The sequence below is a fragment of the Aythya fuligula genome, chromosome 1 (genome assembly GCF_009819795.1).
Source record: "Aythya fuligula isolate bAytFul2 chromosome 1, bAytFul2.pri, whole genome shotgun sequence".
In the NCBI taxonomy this organism is placed as follows: domain Eukaryota; kingdom Metazoa; phylum Chordata; class Aves; order Anseriformes; family Anatidae; genus Aythya; species Aythya fuligula.
The window spans coordinates 195,802,347-195,825,273 of record NC_045559.1 but is presented as its reverse complement, the minus strand read 5'-3'; the positions used below and the strand labels follow the sequence as shown (position 1 = coordinate 195,825,273).

General features: G+C 43.0%; 1 protein-coding gene across 1 annotated transcript in view; it reads left to right on the top strand.

Moving 5' to 3' along the window:
• Positions 1-390: 390 nt before the first annotated feature.
• HEPHL1 (hephaestin like 1) overlaps positions 391-22,927 on the top strand; it is a 32,297-nt gene continuing 9,760 nt past the window's right edge. Inside the window, exons 1-11 of the mRNA XM_032203457.1 lie at positions 391-560; positions 10,132-10,376; positions 11,184-11,396; positions 13,191-13,370; positions 14,390-14,644; positions 15,738-15,906; positions 16,628-16,767; positions 16,922-17,053; positions 19,754-19,965; positions 20,413-20,563; positions 21,850-22,062. Coding sequence (XP_032059348.1) covers positions 391-560; positions 10,132-10,376; positions 11,184-11,396; positions 13,191-13,370; positions 14,390-14,644; positions 15,738-15,906; positions 16,628-16,767; positions 16,922-17,053; positions 19,754-19,965; positions 20,413-20,563; positions 21,850-22,062 — 2,080 coding nt within the window. The remainder of the gene's footprint in view (positions 561-10,131; positions 10,377-11,183; positions 11,397-13,190; positions 13,371-14,389; positions 14,645-15,737; positions 15,907-16,627; positions 16,768-16,921; positions 17,054-19,753; positions 19,966-20,412; positions 20,564-21,849; positions 22,063-22,927) is intronic.

Sequence of the window (22,927 nt, the reverse complement as noted above, 5' to 3'; positions counted from 1 at the left end):
GGGGAGTTGACAGGGGTCACAAAAAGACCAAAAAAAACAACAACACCCTCTCCCAATGTGCCATACTAACCAGTCTGGAAAAGAGGGGACAAAAAAGCAATCAGACTTCCAAGAAACACCAACTGGCTCTAGCCTGGACAGGTAAATGAGCAATTTATGCATTCACCGAAGGATTGGCAAGAGTCCTACCATGGCAGCAACCTCCTCCCTAGCCCTGCTCTGCATAGCGAGGCTCTCTACCTATCCCAGCCCTAACCTGCAGAAAAGGAGGAGCTTTGCCCCGTCCATTCCTTATTTATAACTTGTCAAGAGCCAGGAGGGAGGGGTGAGCTCTCCGTGGTGCATCCTGCTGCTGCCTGCCTGCTGCCAGCCTCGCAATCACAACTACAAATGCCTCCTGTGCGAGGTGGTGGCTGCCTTCGCACTCTTGGGTTCCTCTGCCTGTTCACAGTGGTGGAAACAAAAATCAGAACCTACTACCTTGGGATTGTGGAAGAGAACTGGGACTATGCACCATCTGGGAAAAATCTGATCACGGGACAGAGCCTCTTGGAGGACAAGTAAGTCATCAGGGGCTTTCATAAACTGGAGAAAGAGTGAGGGCTCTAAACAAAATTGACTAATGTGGTTAATGTTGTTGTAAATGTCTTAAGATGGCTCTTCTCTTCTCTTCTCTTCTCTTCTCTTCTCTTCTCTTCTCTTCTCTTCTCTTCTCTTCTCTTCTCTTCTCTTCTCTTCTCTTCTCTTCTCTTCTCTTCTCTTCTCTTCTCTTCTCTTCTCTTCTTTTCTCTCTCTGTTGTTGATATTGTCACAGACAGCATTTCAGCTTCTAGGCAAGAGGAGAATTTGCTTGACTTATTTCCATCTTACTTAATTAGGCTATGTAACAGCTATTGTGTACTTGAAGGTGATGTTAAGGAGCTGATATTTGCCAAAGAATTGTCAAAGAATTGTAGTGGATTACAGGATCGCAGCATGGCTAAGGTAGGAAGGGACCTCCCGGTCCATCTGGTCCAACCCCTGCTCAAGCGGGGACACCCAGAGCAGAGTGCCCAGCACCATGTCCAGGCAGCTTTTGAAGATCTCTGAAGAAGGAAACTCCACAATTTCTATGGGCAACATAAAAGAAATATTTTAGAACACGTTCAAAAGGGGGTTAAACCCCTTTTGTGTGTGTGTGTAAACCCTTTGTGTGTGTGTTTCATGGAGAGGCAGGAATTTCTGGGACATGTTGTCCAAAGTGAAACTGCAATTTCACCACAATCAAACACAAATCTCTGCAATGAGACGCAGAGGAGCATTTGACAGACAAGCACTCGTGACTTTGCTCTTGGTGAGATGATAGAAATTGGGGGTTTGGTGTGACTTTGTAAAGTTCAGATGTGTATAGTGCCTATGAATGAAATTCAAGACGATTATCCATATGCTCCTGCAACGTATGCAGCTATGGAGACTTCAGTTTAGGACATCTGTTTAGGCAGGTGCTTAAACATACAGCTGTGAATGATGACATTGAAGTCCTGTGCTGAAAATGGAGTGTGTAGGTAAGCTCCATGATGAATCATGCCTCGGCCAGAGGAAAACAGGCAGACAGGCACCTGTCCTTGTGCTGGTGTTGGCTCCGTATTGCTGCCGTGCCAGGACAGCTTCCCTGGACATCAGGTGGAGATGGCACAAACCCTCAGTGCCTCTCTACAGTGTGGCCTTCCAACACACCTGGGAGTATTTTTAAGATTTGACCAACATCTTTGACATCCCAGGGATAGTTTAGGGGTCCTTCCTCTGAGTCTAGGCTTGGGGTTGGGATGGGAGCTTTGGGGGAGGGAGGAGGTTCTGGTGTCTGAAGGCACACTGGGAGCTCTGTGCTGTGTCCTGGAGTTATAAATGGAAATGTCCTTTCTGTTGCTTTAGGCAGAAGCAGGACTTTTCTCTAGTGGTTGGTAATTTCAGAATCACTATCAGTTGGATTTAATAAACGAAGAGTTTTTGCAACAAAAAGGAGACAAGAAGGAGTTTTATTTTTCAATTAAGTCTTATGTTTATGCTCTTAACATCTGGAGGACCCAGATAGCATCCTAGTCATCTGGTGTTGCCCTTTTAGGTAGAATACAGGGTAATATTTTGTTCCTAACCCATGAATAACATTGCTGGAAAGGTTATTCCTCTGTGTTGAACACTGGTGTTTCTCACTTACCTACTCTTTTTGCCAGAGGATAACTTTCTCTCCTCCCTAAACTGGAAGATCTCTCACTGGAAAGAGATGAGCTTTATGTGAAGAGCTATTTTCTGTAAATCTTCCCTGATACTAGAGAAAAACATGGAACCTGTTCTTTAAAACATACTTTTAAGTACCTGCACTTTGAGCTCCCTGAACACCAAGTGGCACATTTACCTTCAAGTAAGAGAGGTGCTGGCTTTAGGTATTAACATCAAGGTACAGAGACCTTAATGTAATGCCTTGTTCTTGGCATGATACGGAGAGATGATAGCTTATGTCTTCAGTTAGTGTTGTAATGTAATCATGGGAGAATGTTAATTCCAGAGGGATTACCCACAGAGGAAATGTAATCTGTATTTCAAGGCAGACTATACATTCAAAGTTTGGGAGCTGTTTGTGATGAACTAACTCCCCACGCGAAGCCTTCCACTGCAGAACAATAAAACCATTCCTGTAAACAGTTTACTCCATTTTCAAAGTGTATTAAGACAGAATAAACCTGCTCTATTCTGGAATAATAGTCTCTCTTCATAGGTATGTGGACTAAATTGTGAACCAATTATAGTTATGCTGAATATTTAGCTCTTTAATGTGAACTCTAATGTAAATTTAAAGCAACTCTAATGTAAAGAACTCTAATGTAAATTTAAACCAATGGTTGACCTATCAGCTAACTAATTGGTTCCTATTGATAGTAAGAAAAATGCAGTTCCACTAATGAAGTTTAAGGATCGGTTCCTAGGGATGCATTTTGAGGCAGCTGCGTTCAGCAAGCAGCAACGCTCGGGCTCGCTGAGCCGAGCACTTCTCACCTTGTGATGCATCCTCGCAACATGCGTCTGATGGGACACAATCCCAGTTTAATTGATAGGGAAGTGCAGATAAAGAGCTTGCATATAAACTGATTATCTTTAAGAGGGCAGGTGCATATACAAAAAGGAATGTTCCCTTTGATTCCAGCTAGCCCACAGAGATACAATCAAAACCACTTATTCTTTGCTCCTTAATAAAAACGCTGATTTAGCAATTGTGTAATGGAAAGTGTTACATTACCTGGATCAGATAGTGAGATTCAAAAGACGATTTTGATGTTGCTGTGCCAAAGCTGATAAAATATTCCTCAGCCTTTGGTTCTTAGCAGCGATGAGGCTGCTTTACAGAAAGCAGACCTTGGCAGCTGAGGCATGGGGCTGAGATCAGGGAGCGGGCTCTGGCACAAGGCTGCTCGGTTCCTGCTGTGCTGGTGCTGAGTGAGCTGCCTGCCCAGCCAGAAGCCGTGGAGCTGCCTCAGCACCTCCCTGGGCGTGAGGTGAAAAGTCTGCCTCTCGTCAGAGCTGATTAACCCGAACGCAGCCCCGTGTTAGCGTAACTATCCTGCTCGGATGTTAATTTTGATAATTATTTGTATTGCTGCTGTTGTCAAGGGCCAGCCTGCTGCTTGCATGGAGCAAGTATCTCACTGTGCATCAGTGCTTCTCATGTAAAGACAATAATGAGGCTGCTCACCTCTGCCCTTTCTCTAGTCTGCTTGAAGCCTCGAGCTGTTCCACTGATTTTCATAATTTGGATTGTTGCAAACGGGACTAAAATATTTCACTCTCAATTCTTCCTTCAAACATCATGCAGGCATTTTTTGAAACCCACAGGACTTTGGAAAATAAAGATACATCCAAATTACAGCCACTAAATGCAGGTGGGAAGGTTTTCAGCATCCCCTCCCACCTGATATAACTGGTGGAAGGTTTGACATCGGTTTACCACATCCACATGGCGGACTGGCCGTGCAGGGTGCAGGGACCTGCCAGTGCTGCTGGACGTGCTGCAGATCCCTGTGAGATGTCGTGGGACATGGATGTTGCTGCAGCAGGAGGGTGAGCTCAGACACTGCCTGCTTGCTTTAATGGCCACAGAGGCAATGGCCTTTCAAAATAAAAATGCACTTGGGTGTTGTGGCTTGACATACATTAGTCTTTCCCTCCCTATTGTGGCTCAGCCCTCAGGATTAAAGTTTGGTTGATAATCCTTTTAAATTAATTTTAGTGCTAGTTTATATGATGGGCACTTACATCTTGTTCTGCTGGTGGTAGATGTTATTAAGTTTGCCTGATGTAACCACTCATCCCCTCTCCTTAGGCCACCAAAGTTACATTTATCTGGGCTAAATCTTGCACCCACCAACACTAACGGGTATTTTTTGTTACCGCAGCATCAAACACAGTTTGTGCAACTTGCCTACAAGGAGATCCCACCCAGATAAATGACGGTAAAACTGTCATCACAGATGCTAAACTAATGGCTGAGTAATTATGCGGCCAAATGACCCAATTGCGTCAGCAGAGAACATCACTGTGGGAAGGGTCAGCACCAGAAGGGCACGTAAGGTGAAATCCTTGTCATTGACTTCAGTGGAAGAAGTTCATCCTAGGAGAGAAACCATTATATCCACACTTAACCAGTGACACTTCAGACCATCGTTTAGAGTTTTTTGGGTTTTACTGACCTCTTCAGTTGCCATTGTGGGTCAGAAAAGGTCTCAAGTGTCTTCTGAGGACATTGTGCTTCTGTCGTTTGAGGACACACAACTCATCTTGTTTGATGGTGTGTGGTCAGGGCACCACCTACACAAGTGAGCTGGTACTGCTGGTCCCCCTCCACCGGCCATCCCTCTAGCACAGACATTGCTTTGGCCATTCTGTGGGAGCCATGGTCTGGCAGAGGGTTACTCTGAGTATGTCGCATGACCCAGGGGTTAAAATGACAGGAGAACCATGGGCACTGTCGTAGTTTACTCCAGCCATGAGAAAACTGGAGAATTTTTAGGGAAAAAAAGTATAGTAAATTCAGACATAGAGTATGCAAAGAGGGTAGAGAATAAGGTTTCACCAACAGATTTTGGGGAACAAACAAATAAGAGTATTTGCATAAATGACTGCTGTTGCAAAACCTATGGGACTTTGGTGGAGCAATAATAGGAAAAGAAAATTTGGGTTTACCTACAGTTGCACCCAGGAACATGCAGCAGCTGTTGGGCACTTTAACTGCAGGAGAAAATTCAAGACTCCTCATCTGGTAGTTGTTGGACGTGTTGATTTTTCAGTAGCGATTATGATGACAAACCAACTCAGCAGGCTTCAGAGTGTATCAGTGAGGGATCTGGCTCTGTGTCCTGTAGTGTTTGCTTTGCTCTGCACGGTGTGTAGCTCTCTTCATGTACACTGTAACGGGGTACTCACATAAGCACCTTAGGAAAAATGTAACCTCTATTAGACTGTATCTCTGCTCATAAAGATCACAGGTAACATAAAAAGGGTAAAAATCTATTCAAAGTACATTTTCTGTGTGATAGAAGGAACAGGTATAAAAACTACACTTAACTCATAGCCCTTTCCTGAGATGGCAGAATATCTTCATGTCTGTTCTTGAATCCATTGAAGAAGAGTCTACACAATGCTCTTATCTCACCCTTTCCCTCATCTGGAGGAATTTTAATGTTCATCACTGCAGGGGGATGGGTTGCTGTAATTACATTAATACAATTTTTTAGGAATTAGAGTTTATCACTTGTTAATAATTCCCTGTCCCACTCATGTACATTGCCATCTTTTCTTGGAGCTTAAGAACTGCTGGGAATGGTCGCTAGGAAAAAAAAATGAAATCAGGCAGAGAAATAACAGAAGGATCTGTATTGTTTTCCTGGTCTGAACAAGATCTTTTTATGCCTTGATTTACAAGCCTGCTTACCTCTATACGTACCATTAAGACTGCCTGGTTACAGGAGGAAAAGGAAGGACCACTGAAGAGTTTCTGAGGGAACTTAGGAAATTTGCATGGGTACAACTCCAGGGGATGGAGGGCTCCCGTTCCCTACAAGGAGTAGGACTGGCTGATCATTGAAGGACTGGATGAAAACTAAGTTGGAGGGAGACAGTCAAGGTTCAGAAGAGCAGCTCTTACATCTGCACAAGACCTGAAGGATAGAAGAGGTTCAGGCAGTGATATCACAAAAGCACGATGAGGGTAAAGTAATTTGAAGTGAGCAGGAGAGCATGAAGAAACAGGGAATTTAACCTGCTTGCAGCAAAAAGAATGTGAGAAATAGGAGACATTTTGGTACAGGGTGCCCAGTGGAATAGGCACATCATGATCACTAGAAGAAAGAGGCAAAGGCAGATTTAGAGAACTGGCCATGTTTAACTATTACAGCATTTGAAGAAGTTGCTGCTACAATAATGTATTGGAACGTCAGTGAGTGGGAAAGAACAAAGCAGGAGATGCAGGGGAAGGGGATGTTTAATGAGATGGCTAAAAATGTGAAGTGCTTCTCAAAGAAGCAGACACCATCAGAAGAAGACAGGCAATGGTCTTTGAGAATGCTTTTGTCAAAGATGCAAGTTGAAATCCTGCAGCACAGAAAATCTCGGAGGGGTTCTAGAGATGGGAAGGAACCCAGGACTGGGAGATGCACTGATGCATCTGGGTGCACTGGTGCAACACCAGCATTGGAGACCGCACTGAGAAGATGTTCTCACTGAAAGAGAGGGACAGGGGAAAAACCTCTGTGTCCCAGAGGAGCAGCAGAGGACATGGGACCAAGCCTGTGCCAGCTCCCTCTGACACATCCTCTGGCTGCACTGAGGCACTGGGTAAAAGTACCAGCCCCGCAGTGTGCCCACATGAAGTGACCAATTGTTTCAGCATCTGGGGGTGCAAAGGAGAAGTCACTAATGCCTCTACATCCTTTCTATGAGATTTCTGTGGCTGATACTGTTAGTTCCAGTGTGCGTAGTCTTTATGCAAACGACTATAATGTACAGCACAGCAACCCCTGTAAAGAGTTTCAGAGAGCTACCACTTACTAGAAAGACTGAGGTGGGCACCCCAGAAGTCCTCCTGGATGAAATGGGGAAGCCTGGACACCTAGAGTGGGACTCACAACAACCAGCATGCTCTGGTCTCAGGTGGTGGAGGGCAACCAAAAGGGCATGCTGAAAATACATGTCTTTGTATAGGCAGAAGTGGGATCCCATCATTCCCAGACAGAAGGAAGAGTGAAGCTAAAAGATCCAGGGCATCATCGGTGTCTTTTGGGCAGGAAGCTTTTCTGCCCTTTGGAAAGTGTGGATGTGGTAGGAAAGGGAGCTATGGATGAGCTTGAGTCCAGAACACAATGTTAAGAGCATCCATGAGGTGTGGGAATTTGTCTCCCAGAGTTGATTAGTTGTTTTCTCTTTGTGGTTAACTAAAACCCATAGCTAAACAGACCCAAGAGAGTAAGTTTCTGCTTCTGTGCTGGCTCCATGACTTTTGCATGCCCTGATGCTCAGCATAGAGGAGCATCACCTGCTTTGTGACTAGCTGTAGGATACAGACAGTGGGCTCTGCAGCTCTGAATGGATGGGTTACTTGAATGGACCTCATTTCAGAAAGCTGCCATTAAAAATACTTTTTTTCCTACCTCCTAGATGTCTTTGAATAGGAGATGGGCACAGATCTGCCCAGCAGAGATGCTAGCTAAGTTTACCTGTTAGCACAGCTTTAGGCACCAAGGAAACCTTCAGTGACTAAACCTGCAGGGTGATTTCCTGAACCTCAATACTTTAATGGGCTTTGGGTTCCCCGTTCTGTGCATTTGTAGGAGCTAGACTCATGTCAAGCATCTGAACATGCCTAGCCTAGAAGTGTTTGGTTTTTCTGGAATACAGTTCTGCAGAGCAGAATATGGGAGAGCATGCAATGTTGTCTGGCCAGATAGCCAGGGCCATAAAAGCACTGTCATCATGGGTGAAGCAAGGTGCCAATGCATTGATTCATGTAAAATATTTGGCTGTTTATAAAACTGGGGAAAAAAAAATGCTGAAAATAAGTACTTTATGGAAAAAAAGGATCTATTTGACTTTTTTTCCCTAGAGAAAATTTCTTTTAAGCTATTCTAAACACCAATTTATAATTCGAATTAGGGCACAGCCACAGGAATACATTGCCATGAGGTAAAGCAGCATGGGCGTTCACACTGCACTGCTACTACCACCACCTACTACTCTGTGGTAGCAGCTCTTCCCCCAGGCAGTGGAAGGTATCTTCTCCTGGGAGAGCACAGGGTGACTTGCCAGGTCTCACTGTGCACACAGAGTTACCACAGAGCTGCTAATTTGCTGAAGATCCAGACTTCTTGGCAGCTCATTCCTTAACAACATTTTTTTGGCGGTGTATTTATCTAACATATTTTGTTTGGTGATGAACCAGGCTGAGAAGCTTCTGTCCTTTCTTCTCTGTTCTAGGCAACTGTTTCTGCCACAGCGGTGCCACTGGCAATGCTTTCATTTGTACCAAAATAGCTCTTGAGGAGTCTGTATTATAAACCACATTTTTCAAATTAAAAACCATTCTTTTGGGAGGCTTTCAGATTTCTATCACTTCAGTGATCTGGTTTAGGCAGTGGCCACAGGGCTGGAGAGGCCATGCTTGGGGGATGTTGTGAGTTACCGTGTCAGGTAGAGATGGCTTGATAAAGGGGAGCACTGGATCTTATAGTGAAGAAATTATAGGAAATTATACCTTTTAGCTCCCATGACATCCAACACTGATGCTGTTGGTAGTGTACAGAAATGGCAAAAGAGAATGTGTTCAAGAAGGTGAACCGATCAGTCACAAAAATTCAATATAAATATGGAATTACCATGTTTCTGCCAGTGATACATCAGGAAAACTTAGCTCAACTTTTTAATGAGTTTGTTTTAGGAAGTGTAAAAGTTCAAGCAATCTTCAAGGGATGCAAAAACTCATGGAGCAGTCAACTATGCTGAAGTTGGTTGTATAGACCGCTCCTGGTTCTGTGGCAAGGGAGGTTATTTGGACACCGTGTGGGATACTTAGGGATGAAGAGTGTGCATCGTACTTGTCAGATGTATTCTAGAGAGAAGTAAAAAAGATTTAGCATCATGACAGATGGGCTAAACATTGGTTGCCAGTATGAAATTATAGTTAAAAGGGCAAAATTAATTTCTAGTTTTATAAGAAGTATTGACAGGGAGCACCTCCACCTTTAACTGCAATATTACTTGCATATTATGTGAAATTCTTGCGTTCAGACTTCAAAAGAGATAGAGCAATATTGGAAGGCTTTCAGAAGAGAACATCAGGGAAGGTTTGTGGCATAAAGAATGTCAGTGCATTTGGTTTGTCCAGAAGAAAGGTAGGAGGCAGTTTAATCAATTAATTAAAACTTGTGCAAGTATCTGCCTAGAAAATAAATTCCTGATGGTGTGTGGCCTCTTTGATCTGAGACAGGTCATGATGGGAACCAGTTGTTGGTATATGGAGCTAGATGATTTTAGACTGCAAATGCAGTTCGGGATTTGAAGGGAACAGGAATTTAATAGCCACAACATGTCAGCCACTGACCATGTGGTGGATTCCCTGTCACTTGAAGTTGCTATAAAATGTGGGTTCTGGAAAGTAGAAATTATGCCTTTCATGCAAAAAACACCTTATGCTACTCTTATGGGTTGCCAAACTAGTTGATTATAATTGCTCTTATTGGCTTTAGAAAAAAACTTTGAATTAATTTGTTTTTCTTCTCCTGCACAGTCATGCATTTAGATGTGAGGTTTTGCTCTTGTGAAAGAGTGAGAAGGTGCTAAAACTGTACAGAAAGTCCTGGGTGGCTGGTCCTCAAGTGAAGACTTGTTTGTAGTACCTGTGTAGTACCCACGTAGTACCTGCAAGCAGGATAAGTACTGCACAGGAAGGGGCTTGGATTCTGATAGCATTGTCCAGGTTGACTCCTCACTCTTAGATCCACTAGCTACGTGATTTGTCCCTGGGAACTATTATCTGCACTGTAAGCACCTGTTATTTGATCAACTCTTCAAGGAATTTTTAGTCTCTAAATTATTTTCCCTTCTCAATGCTAGGTTTGCAAGCGTGTATGCAACAAGAGGAGCCAACCGCATAGGGCGTGTGTACAAAAAGGCTATTTTTAGGCAATTCACTGATGACACATACTCCCAGGAAATCCCCAAAGCAGCCTGGCTGGGATTCCTCGGGCCAGTCCTGAAGGCAGAAGAAGAGGATGTCTTTATTGTCCATTTGAAAAACTTTGCTTCTCGTCCATACTCAGTGCATCCACATGGGGTCTTCTATGACAAGGACTCTGAAGGTAAAAGCTGATTTGCTCTTTCTCCTTTCTCTTTTTTTTCTCCATTTCCCCTGGAGTAGCAAATGTCAGGGCTAAAAGCTGGTCCAAGTATTTATTGTTCTGGCCATTGACATCAGAGGACTTTAGATCACCCTCTCATAAACCCATCAGTAATTGCAACTGATGACTAAAACCAGGAACATCCTCATTTCTTAAAACTTTTGCCACAAACCTCTGACGCCTGGGATAAATCCAACACTGAAACAGGTTAGGTGGGTCTTTTTTTCCTGAATTATTTTCCTGAATTATTAGTCACAGGAGTATTTTCCTTCCTTCTCTCTACTTCTAGCCTGTTGAATAGATAGAGTTCTTGTAAGTCAATGTTTTTTTCTCTTTATAGGTGTGTAACATACATGATATAATTTTCAAAATCCCAAACTTATGCATGTGTATTTTGGTTAGAGGTGTATGGATTTGCCTACATTTATCACTCTCATCAGTTTTCTGTGAGAAGATGTATAATTTAAGCTGACAAGATGTGTATGTGTTTGTTTGATGAGAGTAAAGAGACATGGAAAAACTAAAGTCTGTTTTTTAAAAGCTTTGTCTACTGATGAGTAATTGATTTTAACTATCAACAGTTTTTGACTGTTTTTACCAAAACTTCTGAAAATTTTCACAATTTCTCAGTGATTCTTTGTTTGTGAGTGTTGTTATTATTTTTTAAAGCTCTGATAAAATAGAAGGAAATATGCATTGATTTAAGGAAAACGGTTAAGGGGGAGCTAAAAGCTTCCTTTTTTTTTATTTTTATTTTTAATGTATTAGGAGCGCTTTACCCAGATGGAACCGGCGGTAAAAGCAAAGAGGACGACTTTGTTGTTCCTGGTGGAAATTACACGTACACATGGCCAGTAAGGAAAGATTATTCCCCAACTTTGGCAGACTCAAACTGCTTGACTTGGATTTACCATTCTCACATTGACACACCAAGAGATATTGCATCTGGTTTAATTGGGCCACTGCTGGTTTGTAAAAAAGGTACTGAGCTAGAAACACTGACAAAGCAAGCCCCTCTGCCAAGCTTGGCATCTTAACAGTCATTTTTGCTTACAGGTATAAACATGATGGTCTAGAGTCTATCCCTACATAGCCCATAAAAAGGGGCAAGGAATAGCTGGGTCATTCCAGGAGCACCCCAGGGTAGGTATTGTAGCTCTGGGACAACCCCCTTCCTGCTCCCCTTTAGCTTCACAAGAGATTTGCCTCGGCTGGTGGAGGGACTGCAGCATGCTCTGTGGCCAGCTGGGCATGAACGAGGCCAAAAATAAACGTTCCAAAACCGGGATCATTTCAGGACAAGCGAAGGACTCATTGCCCAGGAAGTGAAATTAGGGCTGGGTTGGTGACTTCGGCATTGGTATTTACATACTTTAAACCACAATGTTCCTTGTCATTTTTTTTTTTTCCCTTATGGATTTTTGCGTATAAGTTTTATATCACAGCCATATGGGAATGTGCACTGAGCAGCTGAGGTCACAGCTTGTCCCGTGTACTTACAGCCTGAAAATTTTGGAACCACGTATCAACTCTCTCCCCTCTGTCAGCTGAGCCATTGTGCCCTCTCCACCTGGGACATGTGTAAATCTGCCACCTCTTTCCCATATCTGCTGCAGTACAAAACCAGCCCTAACTTTATATAAAGAAGCAGTTTTTATATATTCAGAAAAAAAAAAAAAAAAAAAAAGAAAGACTTCAGTGTGGAGAGGACAGGTATGCTGTCCAGCTTTACTCACAATTAAGATGTCTCAGACTTTTTTCCCTTGGGGAACTTCCTGAATATGTGAAACCAAGCCAATAACTTTAGAATAATGCATGAAGCTAGGAGATAGCATGTTCAAAACAATCCCAGCCTGGAAAGCCAGCTTATCTGCATCTTGTGTCTTGACTTTGTCAAGGTGGATATCTGCACAATGCCACTGCATTAGGCCTCCTCCCTCTGTTGGTGGTGGGTGGCTCCTTACAGGGCTGACAGCAAGGCTCTGGGGCTCCATCCCAGAGGACACTGGGGAAGCAAAAGGTTTTTAAGTGTTAAGAGGTAGGCTGGACAATTAGATGAAATATAAATCTCTCAATGGTTAATAATAGACTACCAGTGTCACCACTCCTATAATCTCAGGTTGTCCCCCAAATGGTCCCTCAGATACCAATACTCAAATTAGATTGAATAGATTGTACTCATCCTGTCTTAAGGTTTCTAAAATTTAAATAACTTGTCCTAGTTAATTGTCTAGGCTTCCTCACTAGTCCATGAGGAGTGAGCCACATTTAGCCAGCTGTTCTGAGGGTATGCTCCACAAGCTGCTTCCATGCAACAGAAATGTGGGCTACCACTTGCCTCTCCTTAATTCCTGGACAAAACTAAAGTCACTGGTTTCCAGCTGGATCAGGCTTCTGATCTGCCTCACTGCATAGCTACACAAATGCCAATACTGATCAACGGGCAGGGTTGGGGACAGTGGGAAAAAGATGGAAAAAATGGGACCACAGCTTTTGGCAGCTGCTTGTGCTTATGTCATATCAGCAGATCGTTAAATATCAGCTTGACTTAGGTGAGATGAGCTGCCTACTGGAGGCACCCATCTGCTGAAAGGCTGGGGAGGGGGGGGGGGTAAGGTGTCTTGGAGGAGCAAAACTAGGTGAGGGTCAACGTGCCCTATATTTCATGGGCAGACCACTGTATGTCCTTCAATGCTCCAAAGTTACTGTCATTTTTTTTGCATTCAATCCCCTCCAAGGCTCTTTTTAGCACTTTCCTTTTCGTTTGCAATTTAGGAACTGCAGATGAGACCTCAATAGAAAGGACTGGTGCTGCTAATGCTTTTGCCCTGATGTTTAGCATTGTAGATGAAAATTTCAGCTGGTACCTCGATGAGAATATAAAGACTTTCTGCTTAGAACCAGCAACAGTTGACAAAGATGATGACGGTTTCCAGACCAGCAACCGAATGCATGGTGAGCAGGACTCTTGAGCAAATAGTGACCTACAGCAGTGATCAGGATCTTCTTTTCACTAGGACTTTCTGTCTCTTGTGGTATCTCTTCTTTATCTGTGACAGCCTGGAATGGTTTGGGATGTTGAAGTACTGTGCTGATAAAAGCCTCTCCCTAAACACAGTACAACACACTGGTTTGCAGTGAGGAGATTCAACTTTCACATCTCGCTCTGTCACTTGTTTAGCATTTTATCTTAGTCAACAGACATAAGCCTTTTGGTGACTGCTTGACCATCTGTGAAAAGAGAAAAGGAGGCTGCAGAGCACTTTGAGATGTGTTTATTCCAAGAGTCCAGCATTTCTGGCTCTTGAAATGGCCTCAGGACTGGTGGGCTGGCTGGTACTGCTACTCCTGCCCTTCAGAGATTAGTGGGACAGTAGTACTTTGAGCTATTTAGAGACCTGGTGTAAGAAGTTAAATCCAGAAATTTCTCAGTATTTTGGTTGTTCCATGGAGCCCAGGAGCTAAATTATTTTTCAAAATATGAATCTTTTTCTCCTGAAGTTCTCCTAACATTGTCTGATACGGAAGTGGAGGAAGAGAGAGCTGACTAAGACTGATTTGTCTGATACCATAATTTTCAAATCTTAATTGCTTGAGCCAGCTATATAATAGCTATTTATGACTCAGAATTAGAGGGAATAGATTCCAGACATCCTAAGTACCTGCAGAACAAATTAACTTCGTTATCAGGACTTTTTGTGATGACTGGGCCTTTGCAATACCTTGTTATGACTCAGGAAGTTTCTCATAGACTCAGACAGAGAATTTGGGCCATTTGATCATCCTAAGCTGTTAGCTGGCTGTTTAAAAATGTTATCCTCCATCAGGCATCCCATCAGCACCTTATTCAGCTAGGGACTCAGCGTGGACAATCATAGATTCTTTTCCAGGAAAGGATCATGCTTAGAAAGGAGGTCAGAGGAACATGGCACTTGTCTTTTCCCTCTCATAAAGTCTTCCACTTTTGTTTTCAGCTCTTAATGGTTATATTTACGGAAATCTCCCTGGCTTGGAGATGTGTGCTGACACTCCCATGTCCTGGCACTTGATTGGCATGGGAAGCGAGATCGATATACACGCTGCGTATTTCTACGGCCACACATTCACCAACAGAGACCAGAGGGCAGATGTCGTCGGTCTGTTCCCAGCAACATTCATCACAGCAGAAATGACCCCTGGGAACCCCGGGAGGTGGTTGATAACTTGCCAGGTTAACGAACATTTGCGAGGTATGATGCTATAGATCTTCCTGATCCTATGAGATACAGAATTTCCAGCCTCCAACATGACAGGAAAAGAAAACTGAGAGATGTTTCCAGTGGAAGCATGATTTGACACTTATTTTCTGACTAACTGAACGCTTGAGAACTATTTCATCAGAAAAACATTGTGAGTTTAGTCTCCAGTGAAAATTATGTATGTTGGGCCAAATATTCAGATAGAATGAATAACTTAACTTTGTAAATACAGGCAACTAATGTGAGAACAGCATGATAGACCCAGTGCTGACACAGCACTTTCTATATAAATTACAGATTTTGATGGTCATTGAGAAGATCTTTCATCATCATTTTTTGTTGTAGATTAATATGTACACTTTAAGAAATATGCCAGATGAAACCTTCATAGATTTTTTTTTATAGAAATCAGACAAAAATTAGCGATGTGTTCAGAAGCTTGGTAAGACACCTTTACTTGAAGGAGTTTGATGATGATGATGTTGTATTTGTGTGGTGCAAGAACCTGAAAACCACATATCATAAACTACATGTAGGCTTGTGATAGCAGGAACTGCATAATTATAATATCAGAAACAGCTACAAGTTGTGAAAATTTTTACTTTTAAGAACTTCTGTGTTCACTTCAGTGGGATTATTATTAGGCAGAGAGACTTGATTCTGTCTAGCAACTCCTTCAGTGTGCCAATAATAATAAACCATAATAAACCAAGCTCTCTATTTCAATGGAAGTCAGGGGGAGGTGATGCCACGTTGCACATTTCAGGAGGCACTCTGATCCCTCAAATCATTCTGTCATCCTTACCCAGATTAAGGAACTGAGTAAATAAGCCCACTAAAGAATGTCATAGATTTCAGTGGATTTCACCTGTGGGGTGATGTACCATTTGTGAGAGGAGGGTGCTAGCGTCTAGCTCAGAGTAGACAGAAGTCTCTAAAAATAGAAACTTACCCAAATGATCCTAGCCACTTTTTCCAATCCACATAGCTTCTGCCTAGAGAGTTCTGAATGTTCACTTATACCCACAAATTTGCTGACTCTGCAACTGGCCAAGGACTGTCTCCAGACTCTTTCTCCTCCCAGGTGGCATGGAGGCACTGTATGACGTACAGATCTGCCAAGAAAAACTGTCTCAGCCTTCACCAGTCAGTCACAAGAGAAGATATTATATTGCTGCTGAAGAAGTGCTCTGGAATTATGGACCTGACGGTTATGATAAATTCACTGGGCAGGGCTTAAATGCCACTGGCAGGTAAGCTTTCTCATCCTCTCCTGTTGTGCTTAATTTCGAGAGTCTGGGTGAGACTTCCACAGTGATTCACCAGGGCTAGGTCCTGCACTGTTATTAATTTTAATTGAATGAGGCAGGGAGGATTTAAACAACCGTGTTGAGAAATTAGATTTGTAACTGTGATGCTTAGGAGTTGCCTTCTGGAAGCACTTATCTCTCTCCATCGTTAAGTCCGTGGAGAAAGTGAGCCCTGATGAGGCATGAAAAGTTCAACAGAATGGAAACCCTTACATCAAGATTCCTTTGGCAGCTTTCACACTTGAAATTGGTGTATCTCAGAGGTGCTATGATGGTAGATTTCCCCCCCTTGTTATAACTGATGGAGATGAATTGTGTTAGACTATCTCCCAGGAAAAGTAAAGAAGATTAAAGATGAATTGTGCACAGGTAATAGCACTGGTCTTGCCCTAAGGTAGTTAGAGGTAAGTTGACAGAGCACTTGTCCTAAGTAAGTTGAAATTAAACACATGGAAGTCTAATACACAATGAATACCCATTTGTTAACTAATTTGTAACTGTAATTCAGCTCAGTAATGTTTAATCTAGCCTGCTGGAAAAGTGTATGCAAACTAGTAACTTGGAAGGTCATTTCTCCCATGTCTGGGGTAATAACTTTATCCTAAAGAAAGGTTTCTGCCCGAACCTCTAGTAATTTAACCAGTCTGATTTGTTAAATCCACAGTGAATCTGCAATTTATTTCACACAAGGGACTGACAGAATAGGAGGGCAATACTGGAAGGTTCGCTATGTGGAGTATACTGATGCAACATTCAGTAAAAGGAAGATTCAGCCAAAGAACATGAAGCACCTAGGAATACTTGGTATGGTGAATGTTCTCCCATCCTTTGGAAGCAAAAGTCCCCTTGAATCCAGTGGGAAATTTGGGGCATTCAGCTGCTAGTCAGTGCTGTCTAGTTTAGATAAAATTACTTTTGTTGGTGGTTCGAACGCCTTCCCTAACTCTCTTTCTTTAAGGTCCTGTAATAAAAGCTGAAGTGGGAGATACAGTGCTAGTTACATTTGCCAATAAAGCCAAAAGGAGCTACAGCATTATGGCCCATGGTGTAAGCTTCAGCAAACTGTCGGAAGGAGCTCCCTACTTAGATGGTAAGTTTTGACTGAACTGCTGTATTGTCACATCCAGAATACTTGAGTCTGCAGATCTTCTCCTGTTGCTCTGTAGCGTTGCCATTTTTGTGGGTATTAAGGAATGGAAGCGGTGATTTGGTTTAGTTTGTGTCTACCCTACATGTCACAACCTGAGGGACCCCCCAGTCTGCCTCTGTACAGGTTCTTCCCCTTGGACATGTGCCAGACAGGGTCACTGAAACCAGCTGAGGTCCATCTGTTAATTTTGAGTACAAGTCAACAGCCCAATCCAATTTACAATAGTTCTAATCTAATATCCCATCAGTGGACCTACTCTGAACAAGCTCCAAAAAATGTTGCTTAGGATCTGGCATGATGACTCTGCTGAGTTTTTGCATAGAGCTATCTACGTGGTCTGGGCTGCTTCACACCAGATCCTCTAACGGAGGCCTGGTATTCCCCTTCCTTCATGGCCAGTATAGTCAGCATCCAGGCATCTTTTATCAGATTGACCCAGAATGTGAAGCAGCAACAATTCTTATTAACCCTCATAACTGTGTAAATGCTAGAACAGAGCATTTACCAAAGGCTTCCTCCCATTTTGTGCAAAGATGGGATCTTTATCATCTAAGTTTAACCATTAAATGTAAGGTGTTATGTCTAATTGGTAGGCAACTTCTTCAGTCAGAGGCAAAAATCAACCTCTTCAGAGGGCAAGAAGTCTCGTTTACTTTGAACACCTGTTTTAGGAGACAGTAGGTCACCCCTGGAGGTGTCTCTGTTTCCCTTGACTACCAAAGGAACCTAGATTAGGGTTAGAGCATGTGTCCTAGCTTTAGAGTGCTTATGTTAGATGAGCTGCAGCACCAAAGAGAAAGTTATCCTTCTTGTTGTCGTAATTGTTTTGTTTCCATTGCAACGTATCAGAAAGGAACACCCAGGACATAATCCCTCTTTTGAGAACTGTGCTAAGAGAATTAGGTCAGCATGCAAAACTCATAAAACCATACAATAACATCGACACAAAAGGCTTGAATCAAATTCTGTTGTCTCTAGTTGCTGACCTTGCAATGCAACAAATTTTTTAGCAGGCCAAGCTGTATCTTGAAACATCAGGGTTCACTTTGGCCTTGAATTCACCTGTACACATCCTAACATCAGATATAATTTTTCTGATGGAAAAGCAGATCCTTCTCTCTGCTCACATTCAGTCCTGTTGTGCTTTCTTTTAAACCTCCATGGTAATAGCATCCATCCTCATTGCACCCTTCAATGTGGAGCAAAATCAACCTAAACCCTACAGTTCAGCAGCAGCATGAGCTGCACACTTCTGGGTCTCTGGAGAGGAAACTGACTCCAGATTTATCTCTTCCTGACAATCTTTTTGCTCTTCTCTCTCCATAAGCCTGGTGTCTTGGATTTCCATCATACCCATCTACAAGAGTATGTAGGTATGGCCCCTACAGGGGCTGCAAGTTTATAGTGAGGGACAATGATTTTTCTAAGCCCGTGCTTTGTCTGAGTGTAGATTATTCACATGAAAATACTGTACATAAACATGCATAAGGCTTATCATTTTTTTTTTCAGTTGTGCTCTCAGTAATATTCTTCCATATTGCATATAACACTTGTCCAATCTCATAATTATTTTTTCTCTCCAAATCAATATTCTTCTCCATATCGAGCACCATTGCAGGATTAATTTAATAGCATCAGATACCATTGCAGAAGTACCCTGCTTTGTATCGCAGTTTGTGGCAGATTGTATGTGTTTAAATATTGATATTTTCATTCATGTCTAAGTTCGTAACAGGATTCTTCATGAGGCACTCCAGGCTTTTGGCAGCACACAGAGAATCAAATCAGTGCAGGCTGCTGCTGACAGAAACATCTGATTGTGCTGAGAAAACCCAGCCAATAGGTGCCTTAGCTTTAAATAAAATTTCTAGTTTGATCTTCCTCACAGCAAAGAGTAAAAGGGTTATTTAGTAATTTTTTTCTTCTGAGGGTGCAGGGCTGACCCCTTTTCCAAACGTTCATTTCCAGTCCCTTTTATGAGTCCTCTCTCTGTGAATACCGACACCCTTTTACAGTGGCTAAATTTCATGAGTGATACTACAGGCACCCCATGCCAGGCAGCAGACAATCACCCCAAATTAGCTTCTAAAGAAAGTGGTAGCAGCCACCCTTTGGAGACTCTGACAGAGGTTCCTTGCTGCAAAATCAAAAAGAAGCAATTACCAGGATCAGATTTGTGCTGAATTTCTAAACAGTCACAACTGTAGCCCCACTCGCTGAGGTAATTGCTTCATGGTGCTTAATGAAAAGCCAGAGTCTGCGTTCGTACCTCAGATGAATCTCACGATAAGGCAGGAAAGCTACAGACATTAGAGGAAGCCATTTAAGAGCAAGGATGAGCTCTGCACGTCTGGTCTGACAGATTCCAGATCCTCCAGATAGCATCGGGCCGGTGTCTGTGTGGTGTAGCTGAACTTGTTCTGTGAGGAACGGCTCAGTGTGTCCCCAGGGCACTGGGCTCTGGCGAGATGTCCCCATGGCAGAAGTCACCAGCCCACAGAATGGTGCTTGAGCTGTGGTTGCAAGGGAGAGCCCACCTGCAGAAAGCAGTGGCTACGTCTGACCCCCCAGCCAACGCTTGTATTCTGGAGGGCATAACCTTTCTCGTGACCTGGGTGCTTCTCAATTTTCTCTCTGCAGGATATATGAAGCCAGGAGCCCATGTTAAGGCAGGTGAAACCTTCACGTACAAATGGAGAGTGCCTGAAAATGGAGGTCCAAGTGAGAACGACCCACCATGCCTCACATATCTCTACTACTCAGCCACTGATGCCGTCAAGGACACCAATTCTGGCCTGGTGGGGCCTTTGCTGGTCTGTCGGAAGAACGTGCTGAATGAGGACGGGACGCAGGTGCTCAGCTGGTCAGATGGACCCCAAAGAGCAGGGTAGTGGGCTGGGGGGAGGTGGCCTTATGGGCCAATTTTCCCAGCTCAGATTGAAGAGGTTAAACAAATGTCATTCCTCAGATTAAAAGCTGACCTGTGAGGGGTGTTTAGGAAGGTGAAATTGGCATTTGCCAGTATTCAGGCTTGTTCTGAGTGAATCCTGAAAGGTTTTCCATCTTTTCCATGTACTCGTTAGCAATGAATGCATCTTTCCATGCTAAGTAAGTGCTATTTTCTTTATTCTTCTGGCTGATGCAAAAGGGTCAGCCCAAATCCTATATAAGGACATAGTAAGAAAGCAGCTGTAGTTTCCTGGGGAAATAATTTTTTGTTACAAAAATATATATTTTTTTTCACTTGGGTACTTCTACACAGACTGATTTTAATGTCTTGGCTTCTTCCTTGGCTACAGAAAGGAATAGATAGGGAATTCTACCTTCTGTTTTCAATCTTTGATGAGAATGACAGCTGGTATCTGAACAAGAATATTGAAGCATTTACTGGAGACCCTTCAAAGGTAGATGAAAATGACGAGGATTTCAAGGAATCCAACAAAATGCACGGTACGAAATATCTGATATCTGTTAATGATATCTTTCCTTCACTCATCATTGGCAGATTTTATCATCATTCACAGCTGACTGCAATGCCCTAGAGGGTGAGGTGGAAGCTGTCAGTCAGTGTATGGCCAGCTCCTCATGTCCTCTGAATGTGTGTTGAATCCTTTGTCACATTAACAATGACTGCATCCACCTACCAACTACACCTGGAGAAAAGGAACAGAGTCTAGGTTTTAGATACAACACCTAGATATATAAAAAGGCATAGTGCCAGAGTCAAACAGCAACTGCAGAAAAAAATGATGTTCACTGGTGATTTAAAATTAGCTGCCAGCTTTGGCACTGACTCTGATAATGAAGGTTCATCCTCTGCTCTGCTTGGGCAGTGACCTCTGGCAGAGGGATAAAGACTAGGGGAGAGGCCAGTAATAGTTTAAAACTTCACTTCTATACGTAAATATATGACTTTGGCACAGACATCCTCAAATATATTCCTGATGTGTCAGACTTGATCAAATCACATAATCTCATCATGCTTTGATTTTCCTGAGAGCACTGAGAATATATGCTAATAGTGAACAGATAACTACCAAGCAAAAAGTGTGTGAAGACATTGTAGGCACAATGTCTCCAAACATCAGGCACCTTGCAGTGATTATTCCTCTTTTAATACATTTCTTATAAACTCGCCTCCAGATTTTCTGAGTCCTATTTTATTTTTCTGTTATGAGGTGATATTTAATACTGAAGTTTTATTCTGTCTTAATATCTTTGATGCAGTGATCACAGAAAAATCCCCAAAGTTAGGGAGTTTAGCCCCAGAAAACCCTTCTAGAATGAAGAGAGATATTTTTGAAGTAAAAGTAGAAATTAAAGTAAAAATCGTGTCAGAAGGCTACATCAGAATTGAAATTACTACTTGGACTCTTTATGGCCCACTCCATGGTCTTAATGATCTTTCTCCAAGTTGAAAAGAGTCTCTTAATTTATATATTTAACTGGCATCTGTGAAGCACCCTGGAAAGCTTGGAGAAGCAGTTCTACATCTATGTTGAGGGCTGTTATGGTATTTTATAGGCTAAAAAGAAATGTAGAAGCTAAGAGTTTGTAAGAACAGCATTTAAGCATTAATGTGGTGTTATCCAGTGCTAACTTTGCTTCACAAAATGCCTCTTTAATTAATGTTATGACTTCCTTGGTTGTGAGCCCCTTGCTGCAGAGGTGGCAGGAGGCTCTGTGCTGAGGTACAACCCACAGGCCACCGACCAGGCTCTTTTCTTCTCCTCCAGCTGTCAATGGCTACTTGTTTGGTAACCTGCCAGGCCTGGCCATGTGCAAGGACGACAAGGTCTCCTGGCACCTCATCGGGCTGGGCAGTCACTACGACATGCACGGGGTTCAGTTTCAAGGAAACACCATTGACCTGAGAGGGACGACGAGGGACGGCCTGGCCTTGTTTCCTCACTTATCGGGAACAGCACTGATGCAGCCAGACCGCGTGGGTACGTTCCTGAGCTTATCTTGGTGTTGTGGCACTTGCAGAAATCAGGCAGCCTAAATAACAGCCAGTGAGATGCTCTGCCCTACTTGGGGAGCGTGAGGGAGCTTGAAAGTGTAGGGACATGCACAGGGGATGGAGCCAGGCTCTTGTCAGTGCCAGGACAAGAGGCTATGGGCACGAACAAGAATACAAAAGGTTCCCTCTGACCATCAGGAAGCACTTCTGTGCTGTCTAAGTGATGGAGAGCTGGCACAGGTTGCCCAGAGGGGCTGTGGGGTCTCCTCTCCTTGAAGATCTTTAAAATCTCCTGGACATGGTGCTGGGTGGCTTGCTCTGGGTGTCCCTTCTTGAGCAGGAGTTGGACCAGATGAAGCCAGAGGTCCCTTCCAGCCTCAGCCATTCTCTGATTCTGTCTGGACTGTGGGAACCTGACATAGCTGAGGATTCAGGCCGCGCTACTTCTCTGGCAAGGTGCTGTAAACCAAATACATGTGCACCAAAGAGCAGAGGCTTGGATGACCTTGGGATAGGCAGCGCAGCAGGCAGGCAGACAGCTAATGGGATGCTCACAGAATTTCCATAACTCTCAAAAATGCTTTTTTATCAAAGACAAAATTCACTGCTTTGCAGATAGTCAGCAGCATGTAAGGTGTTTTAGAACTTCAGTAATACCTGGTCTTTAAGAGGTTCTTCAGAAGTATACACATAAAGGATACTTTTTATTTTCATGTCTAATCCAGTGATTCGTTCTTCAAAGCTGTAGGGGAGATTTATTCATTGGAGATACTTCAGAGAAGCTCTAAGCCAGAGTGCAATGTTACTTTTCTTCCCACTGATGCAAGTTTTTAAATCAAAGGAATCATTAG